Here is an 8,698-nt window from a genome sequence, read left to right as displayed (position 1 = left end):
GCACCACCACAGCAGGTCCAGTACCTGCTATTACCCCAAGCTCTACCACCTGTTTTAGCTTGACCACCACCACCACCCTTCCACCCATTTGAAAAATCTGAAATCATATTTCTGGAGCTTTTTCGCCTCCAAACGGACTAATCTGCACTTTTGAAGCTTGTGATTGTCCTGTATTTTCATCTATATATTGGGTTTTCTTTTTTCAAGGTAGAACTCGGAGAAATTGTGAAAAGTCTAATTTCTCGCGCTATCTTGAGAGTATTGTACGTCTAACACGTTTAGGAATATCGGTGGTCTTTTTTTTTGATTCATTTGTATACTGAATATGGCTTCGAAACAGCAGCCATCTACTCAGAAGTTCAGCTATGCCCGTGCATTAGCTAGCAGTCAGGCTAACAAAAATAATGCCCAGAACGCACCTGCAAAAAGCGGTGCGGCTGCTGCTAAGCCTGTAAAAAAGGTTGAGAAGGTCGAAAAGGCCGAGAAAAACACAGAGAAGGCGCCTGTCAGCAAGAATGACACGGCCGAAAGACAATCACAGCAACAGGGAGCTCCCGCTGCTTCGGAGAAGAAGAGCAGTCATCAGACCGGTCCCACACACAAAACGACTGCTCCTAGAAAGCCTGCGGTATCGAGCGTTCCCATTCAGTTCGGTTCTATCACAAAGAATGCCACTATTCCCGTGGCAGTTCCCACCAATATGGCTTCAAAGAGTGCGAATGCTGCTCCTGCCCCTGCCCCTGCACCTGCTGCCCCCAAAGATAAGCAAGAAGACAAGCCAGAAGAAAAGCCCGAGCCTAAGACGGAAGCCGGGGCTCCAGTCGAGCCCGCAGCTGCACCTGCAGCTGCACCTGCTCCCACGGCCGACTCACCTGCAGCTTCTGCTGCTAAACCTAATGCTCCTGCCGAAAACACTCATAACTCTTATGACAAGCCTCGGCAATTCTCGGACAGGCGTCACTTTGACCGCTATAACAACAACGGCAACAATGGCAACAGTAACTACAACAACAACAACAACAACTCATACAACAAGCACTCAAATTACCACCCTCACGGATACGGAGGTTATAACAACGGCTCTGGCCCTCACAAGAACAATGGCGGCCAATACCGGAATCGTCGTGGCTCCAGTAATGCTCAGATGACATATCCCTCTTTTGGATCTAATACGCGCGCTTCTATGAACCATCGTAATGCTCCTCAGGGTGTTGCCGCCGGTGCTTCTATGCAAATTCCTGTCTCTTTACAATCTTCGTATGGCCAGCTCTACGGTCAACCTCCCTACATTATTGATCCCAACATGGTCCAGTATAGTCCCATGATTCAGCCCGGATATGTCGGACAGTACTACCCAGTTTTCCCTCAAAACCCCTACGCTCAGCCCTATCAAGCCATGACAAGAACTCCTTCGCAGGTCTCTGACCCCATGCACAACAGCAATAATGGCTCTATGAACTCTAGCCCACATTCTGCTTCTGTTCCAATTGTGAAGCAACAGAAAAAGAGCAGCGCTCTCAAGATCGTGAACCCCGTTACTCATACGGAAGTTGTTGTCCCTCAAAAAGTTAAGTCGAACAAGCCTGCCGATCAGCAGAACGCAAAGCCCGAGGCTGCTCCTGTTCGCCATCAACTAACCGAGGAAGAAGCTTCTCAACGCAAGAACGCCATTAAGATCGCTGTTCAGCAACGCATCCAAGAAAAGGAGGCCGAAGCTAAGCGTCTTGCCGAGGAAAAAGCCAAGCGTGAGGCCGAGGAGAAGGCCAAGCGTGAAGCTGAGGAACAAGCCAAGCGTGAAGCTGAGGAGAAGGCCAAGCGCGAAGCTGAGGAGAAGGCAAGACGTGAGGCTGAAGAACAAGCTAAGCGCGAGGCCGAGGAGAAGGCCAAGCGTGAGGCCGAAGAACAAGCCAAGCGTGAAGCTGAGGAGAAGGCCAAACGTGAAGCTGAGGAGAAGGCTAAGCGTGAAGCCGAGGAGCAAGCCAAGCGCGAAGCTGAAGAAAAGGCTAAGCGCGAGGCCGAAGAACAAGCCAAGCGTGAAGCTGAAGAGAAAGCCAAGCGTGAAGCCGAGGAGAAGGCCAAACGTGAAGCTGAGGAAAAGGCTAAGCTTGAAGCCGAGGAGAAGGCCAAGCTTGAAGCTGAAGAGAAGGCCAAGCGCGAAGCCGAGGAGAAGGCTAAGCGTGAAGCTGAGGAGAAGGCCAAGTCTGAAACTGCCGCTGCTACAGCTGCTAGTGCTGCCGAAGCTGCTGTCACCAAGAGTCCTAAAACAGATTCTGACCGCAGCAGTGCTCCTGTGGAGTCTCCTCGCACAACGCCTTTGTCTGAAGGCAAGAGACTTCGTGAGACCTTGCTCGCTTCGTCTCCTTCCCGTTTCGACCCTACTGCCCGCCCTTCCAGTCCTCAATCTGAAGCTGCCATCAAATGTCTTGCCAGTGCGAAGTATATTGAGGACTTCACTCAAATTTCTTACCCCGCCAACATTAAGCCTCCCAGTTCTTCCATCGGACAGATTCCCGGCAAATACATCTACGACATTCCCTTCCTTTTGCAATTCCAGAATTACTACACTGACAAGCCTACTCTTGATTGGACCGAAAAGATGAAGGAAACTATTGGAAACGCTTTTACTGAAAAGGGTTCTCGCGGTTTCGGTTCTAGTCGTCAAGGTTCTCGTTCTGGTTCCACACATTCTCACGGCGGTAACGCTGGCTTTAATATGGAACACAAGTCGATGTCTCGTCTTGCCCTCGAGCGTGGTTTCGGTTCTTCGAACATGTCTTTCGGTTCTGGTAGCAACTATAAGAGTGCTTCCAGAATGGGACACGGTCATGGAGGTATGAATGGATCTCGCCGTGGTTCTCAACGTGGATCCCGTCGTGGTGACCGTAAGGAACCCGAGATGACTATTCCCCTGGAACAAGTCGCTCCTCTTAAGCTTTCTGCCAACCGTTGGCAACCTAAGAGAGAAGCTGAGAAGGCTGTTTTGGAGAGAGCCACTGAAAATGAGCTCATTCCTCTTGATGTTATTCAACGTAAGGTCAAGGCTGCCCTTAACAAGATGACCCTCGAAAAATTCGATAAGATTTCCGATCAAATCCTGGAGTTTGCTATGCAATCTCGTATGGAGAAGGATGGTAAAACCCTTAAGACTGTTATTCAACTCACTTTCGAAAAGGCTACTGATGAGCCTAACTTTTCTAACATGTATGCCCGTTTGGCTCGTAAGATGATGGACAACATGGATGAAGGCATTGTTGATGAGAACGTTCTTGACAAGAATAGCCAACCTGTTCGTGGAGGACTTTTGTTCAGAAAATACCTTCTCAGTCGTTGTCAAGAGGACTTCGAGCGCGGTTGGAAGGCTAGCTTGCCCAGTGGAGGTGTCGCCGAAGCTGAGCTTATGTCTGATGAGTATTACGTTGCCGCTGCTATTAAGCGTCGTGGTTTGGGTCTGGTCCGTTTCATTGGTGAACTGTTCAAGCTTAGCATGCTTTCTGAGAAAATTATGCACGAGTGTATCAAGAGACTTCTTGGTAACGTTACTGATCCCGAAGAGGAAGAAGTTGAAAGTCTTTGCAAGCTTCTTATGACTGTCGGTGCCAACATTGATGCTACCGAAAAGGGACGCGCTGCTATGGATGTTTATGTTCAGAGAATGGAAATGATCACTAAGGTTGAGAACCTTCCTTCTCGTATTAAGTTCATTATTTTGGATGTTATCGATTCCCGTAAGGCTGGATGGAGAATCAAGAACGAAATTGAAAAGGGACCTAAGACTATTGCTGAAATTCATGAAGAAGCTGAAAGAAAGAGAGCTTTGCAAGAGAGCCAACGTGCTAACAGCCGTCATGGTCGTGACATGAACCGCAACGATTCACACTCTCGTCGTGGTAACAACTATGGAAACAATGACTGGTCAAATAATAAGGATGGATACGCTAGACTGGGACAAGGAATTAGAGGACTTAAGTCTGGCTCTCACGGCTCACATGGACCCACTAGCTTCAGTTCAATGATGCGTGGAGGAAGCGGCAACCGGTCGTCTTCTAATCAAAGCAGTTCCCTTCGGAGGGAAGCTACCTCTCGTGCTCCAGCAGCTTCGGCCCCGGTAACAACCGCAAATTCTTTTGAGCTGTTAGAGGAGCAAGATCATGACGCCGGTAATCATGACAGCGAGGGTAACTCTTCTCAAAGGGATCCAAACTCCAGCTCTAAAGCTAGCGCTTAGTTTTGTTACGAGGTTTTTTCTATCACACTTGCACTGGGTTCATGGATTGAGTTTTTTTGTTAGCAAATGTGTAGTAATGAAGCGATCCGTGAAGCATTCATTCGTTTTAGACAGTTTAAATGGAGAAAAAGTTTTTTAATAGATACAATGATGCTGGGGATTCACATAAAAGTCTGAGTTGAACTTGTGTATTTTATTGAATGTTATCAAAGACATGGAGTGGCTCATAAAACTATCATTAATTTACATTACATACATAACTCTTAAGTGTTGAGGAACACCAGGCGTACAGCTTGCAATAAGCAAGGTGGTATTTTTGTCAGTTATTTCCACAGTCGATAGCGGGAGTACTCGGACTGTGCGACATTCTTTAGTCCGGCAGCAATATTGCTGCAATGATTATCAGAAATTAGCATCCTTCTTGGAGAAGCACCAGTGGAAAGCGTCAAGTTAACCTTTTCGAACAGTCGTATAAAAAACTATAAAAGTATTTGTTAGTAAAGAAACGTCTGTAGAGCAAAATTACATACCTTTTTTATGAAGCTTGAGATCATCAAACACTTGAGTAAGATTTCCTCATTGAAGTATACAGTGTACCAATTGTCGAAGGTAATACATGGACCAAAAGAGTGTATAGGAAAGGTTTCGAAAAGAAGAAGCATCAAAGGACTGGTTGGACTAATGCTGTGAAGGAATACAACACCTTGATCGGAATTACTTGACTTGGTTGTATACAAATATGTTTTTCCCTGAGTGATGGGTTCGTCGGGTTTTGCATAAACGCCGTGACTGGATTTAACAAAAGCAATTGAGCTCCGATGAACCATCGCCGTTTGTTCAGTGGGAGTTCGCAAAAATCTTCCGTACCGAGTAATAGCCAAATTCGGGAGAAGCCCAATGTTCAGAAGGGCGAGAATCAATTCTTGTGAATCTGCATGCTCATTCGCTGAAGGGTGACCGATAAAAGTGCTCGATCTATCATTTGAGGAGTACGGAACAAGTTTAAGTTTGACAAGAATTTGATGAATTTGTTCAGCAATGTGTAAAGCACTGTTGAGTTTCGTCACATTCAAGAAGTTGTCATGTGCAAAGTCAAAAGCTTTATTGCGTCCCTCAGTAATTAAAATACTTCGATATTTAGCAATGGCGTTAATAGTTGTTAGATGATCGCTGAGGTATACACGATCGAATTGCCGTCTTCTTGCTTGTGCTGTTTCACGATCTCGTATGGGTGTGAAGAATACATCACCAGTAGTCATAGCAGCTGTCAGATATAAGAGAGGGTCTAAACACTTGAAAACCGCAGCACAAATAATCATTTTTCCCATTGACGGTTCCATTGGTAAGTGAGCAAGAAGTTTGCCAAGTGGTGTCAGTTCAACAGAATTCGTTAATGCTCCCGTTCGTTTGAGCAAAGCTAGTGCTTCGTTAACAGCCGCAGTAGATGGAGGTTCCAGAGTTTCCTTAAGAAGCTGTTGCAACGGAAAATTTGTACTTGAAAGCACTTGCAGACAAACATCTTGAAGATCCGAACGATGGATTTCTGGCACTGTGGATTCTGGAAGCGCATCCGCATGAGCTTCACTTATAAGAGCATAATATTCGCCGGGTTGTACTCTTCCGGCTCTTCCACATCGTTGGCGCATGTTCGCCTTGCTGATGCTATGGCATAACAGGGCAGATACTCGTCGATGAGGACAATACATTTTTTCACGATGCAAACAACTGTCAACGACATAAGCAACATCTGGAATAGTGATTCCCGTTTCAGCTATGTTAGTTGCCAATATGATTCTTCGAACATTTTTCTCGCCCACGCAGAAAACTTCGTTCATACGCTTTAATGAAGAGTGAAGCATATAAATTTTATACTTCTCTGAGTCCTCAACATCAATTCCAAAAGGTTTTGTTTGAACAAGAATGCTCTGTAGTTTTGTCATTTCTGCCAAACCTGGAAGGAAGACGAGAATAGAGCCCTCTAAAGTACCGTTCGCGCATAAATAACCAAGCAGTGAGGCAAGCAAACGAAAAGGTATGTCTTTTGCTTCGTCGGTGAAATCAAAGGTCACTTCACCATCGTGAACACGGCTATGTATGTTTAAATTGCTTTCAGCATCCTCGTTCGAGACAGATGCTCCGCGTTGGTAATTCGATGGTTTTATTACATTGTTCATATACGAACTTTCGTGATTAATGAAGTTGCGAGTTGATTTATCTTCCATAACTTCCTTATACTCGTCGGTCTGTGATTGCAACATTGGGAGAATATCTTCAAGATAGTTCTTTTCAACAGGAAAAGCGCGCCCGGGAACCTTGATTAATGGACAATTTCCGTCAATGAAAAGGTTGGACAAGTGCTCTTGGAATGGTTTTGCATCAATTGTCGCACTCATTAAAATAAGTTTTGGATAAGGAAGACCAGCGTGCATCAATTGAACAATTGATGTTTTTAAGATAGCTAGTAAGAGATCCGTTTGCAGAGAGCGTTCATGAACTTCGTCCAAAATAATGTGCGAGTACGAACTTAATACACTATTAGAGTCTTGGAGTTTTCGAAGGGCAATACCCGTCGTACAAAAGAGTATACTGCCTGGTGCTGTCGGTGTCCGATTCTCAAACCGAACAAAGTAACCCACTGATTTACGAAGTGACTCATTTCGTTCATTTGCTACCCTCTCAGCAACAGAGACGGCTGAAAGTCGGCGAGGTTGCGTACACATAATGTTACATTTTGTGGCTTCCCCCCTTCGAATATAATCATCAAGAATCATTTGGGGAAGCTGAGTAGTTTTTCCGCTGCCAGTATCTGCGACCACGATAACAGCAGGGTTTACTTCAATGGCGCGAAGTAATGTTTGTTCAAAACCATAAATTGGCAAGCTTTTGCGAACGTCACGCAAACTCTTTATATCATCATTTTGATCATAAGCTTCGAGTGCTTCTTTTCGTTGTGCATTAAGCTTCTTCTGTTCCTCCAGTGAAATGGAAGACAATATTGGACTTGCAACTGAGGACTCATCTTCATTAATAGTTGAAGAAACCTTTGAAAGAAAATGAGCATGGTATCTTTCCGCATCCCGATCTTTCGAAAGTAAAGTTTCTGCCAATGAAGAGACTTGTTCAGTCAACTGTTTAAAGGTTCTGTGTTTTCCAGGAGGTATTTTTTGTAGCACAACCCCGTTTCCTTTCCTCAAATCATAAGCGTAAGATTCCCATAAATCTGGATGCTTATTTTTCAGCGCTTGTGAAGCATAAAGATAGGCAATTGAGTTAGCCGCGTCTTGATTACTAGCGTGAACAGAGGGAAATGTAAAGCCATCGATGACAACACTGGCGCTGTGTAGAGATGAATGTAAGCAACTGCTAACGGTTTTGCTTTCCTTCTTTAAGCTAGTAGCGTAGAATTCTACGAATCCGCGAGCGTTTGACATGTTGAGATTTCGAAAGTCTCGTAAGATAGACTTCGAGTCGATGGATGCTTTTGTTGATAGTTGAACATGTCTTAGAAACAAATAAAATGCGTACTTTTCCGCATCATTGAAATTTGTATCAAGTTTGACAATAGTACGAACTCTGTATTCCGGAAGGTATATTTCAATAGTATACAGGTTATCCACAAGCCTGTACACTATGTTTGGGAGCGTGTGTAGCTGGGAAGCACAGTAGGAGAGCACTTCTTTTTGATAATCTCGAGAAGCCGAGAACTGAACTTTGTCAAAAGGCTCTAAGAATCCGCTGTGTAGCTGGTTCAAAAGCTTATAACTTTTGACATCCTTAAAGAACTTCACAAAAATCCGTTCTTTCGCCTGTGTAAAGCTTGGATCAAAAGTCAATTCAGCAAAGTTGAAAAAACCATATCCGTTTACGAACGAACAAAAACGTACTAGATTTACTTTATCTGAAACCGGAGACGTCAACCAAGTTCCGTTTTCTCCAAAAAAGGAGTGGAATATCTTAGAAGCCTGTTTTACAAGTTCGGTAGCTGAGTTAAACCCATATTGTTTGAATTTTTTTCCTTGTAGAAGTTCTAATTGAGGCTCTGAAGTAATTTCAGTAATCTCTTTTCGTTTTTTGGAATGGGAAGACGTTCCATTCTTTGGAAATTTTGATTTTCTTCCCGATCGCTTCTTATACTGAACTGCAGAATGGTGAAACTGTTTGTAAGTAATAAAAGAACAGCTCACTCTAGGAAGTACGCGGTAAAGAAATAATGCTCTCGATATTAGCATTCTACTTTCTTGCCGTTCCAAGAATTTCAGCAGTAGTTACAAGTTGAAAGGAAAGAGCTTTTTGTGCGGTAGAGTTAAGTATTTTATTTAAAAGAAATTGTGAAGGTCATTTTGTGAAATTGAGTGTAAAGTAAAGGTTTATATGTATGTCATTGCTGAAAGAAAGGTTAACAAATGATTAGCTTAGTTGTGAATTTGATGTCGTGAAGAATTTATTTAAAAAAAAAAAAAGAAAGAAAAGCGA

At 44.0% G+C, this 8,698-nt stretch overlaps 2 protein-coding genes across 2 annotated transcripts; one reads left to right on the top strand and one right to left on the bottom strand.

Annotated features, from left to right (window-relative positions):
- Positions 1 to 325: 325 nt before the first annotated feature.
- SJAG_01954 (translation initiation factor eIF4G) lies at positions 326 to 4,225 on the top strand (the record flags this gene model as incomplete). The annotated part of the gene is made up of 1 exon (XM_002173150.1): positions 326 to 4,225. One exon carries the CDS (start codon positions 326 to 328, stop codon positions 4,223 to 4,225), a length of 3,900 nt encoding a protein of 1,299 aa, XP_002173186.1.
- A 172-nt stretch (positions 4,226 to 4,397) lies between these two features.
- Positions 4,398 to 8,654, bottom strand: SJAG_01953 (ATP-dependent RNA helicase A-like protein). Its single transcript, XM_002173149.2, has 2 exons — positions 4,756 to 8,654; positions 4,398 to 4,704 (listed from the first exon to the last, which is right to left on the bottom strand). The coding sequence occupies exons 1-2, from the start codon at positions 8,452 to 8,454 to the stop codon at positions 4,549 to 4,551; spliced, it is 3,855 nt and encodes a 1,284-aa protein (XP_002173185.1). The 5' UTR covers positions 8,455 to 8,654; the 3' UTR covers positions 4,398 to 4,548.
- Positions 8,655 to 8,698: the final 44 nt, after the last annotated feature.

Source organism: Schizosaccharomyces japonicus, assembly GCF_000149845.2.
Source record: "Schizosaccharomyces japonicus yFS275 unplaced genomic scaffold supercont5.3, whole genome shotgun sequence".
In the NCBI taxonomy this organism is placed as follows: domain Eukaryota; kingdom Fungi; phylum Ascomycota; class Schizosaccharomycetes; order Schizosaccharomycetales; family Schizosaccharomycetaceae; genus Schizosaccharomyces; species Schizosaccharomyces japonicus.
Note: the sequence above shows the minus strand (reverse complement) of the source record. Positions and strands in the feature narration are given on the sequence as shown.

Coding starts and splice junctions, on each gene's coding strand:
- SJAG_01953 (XM_002173149.2), bottom strand. CDS start 8,454: ATGCTAATATCGAGAGCATTATTTCTTTACCGCGTACTTCCTAGAGTG. Junction 4,705..4,755: donor TCTCAAGCTTCATAAAAAAG/GTATGTAATTTT, acceptor ATACTTTTATAG/TTTTTTATACGACTGTTCGA.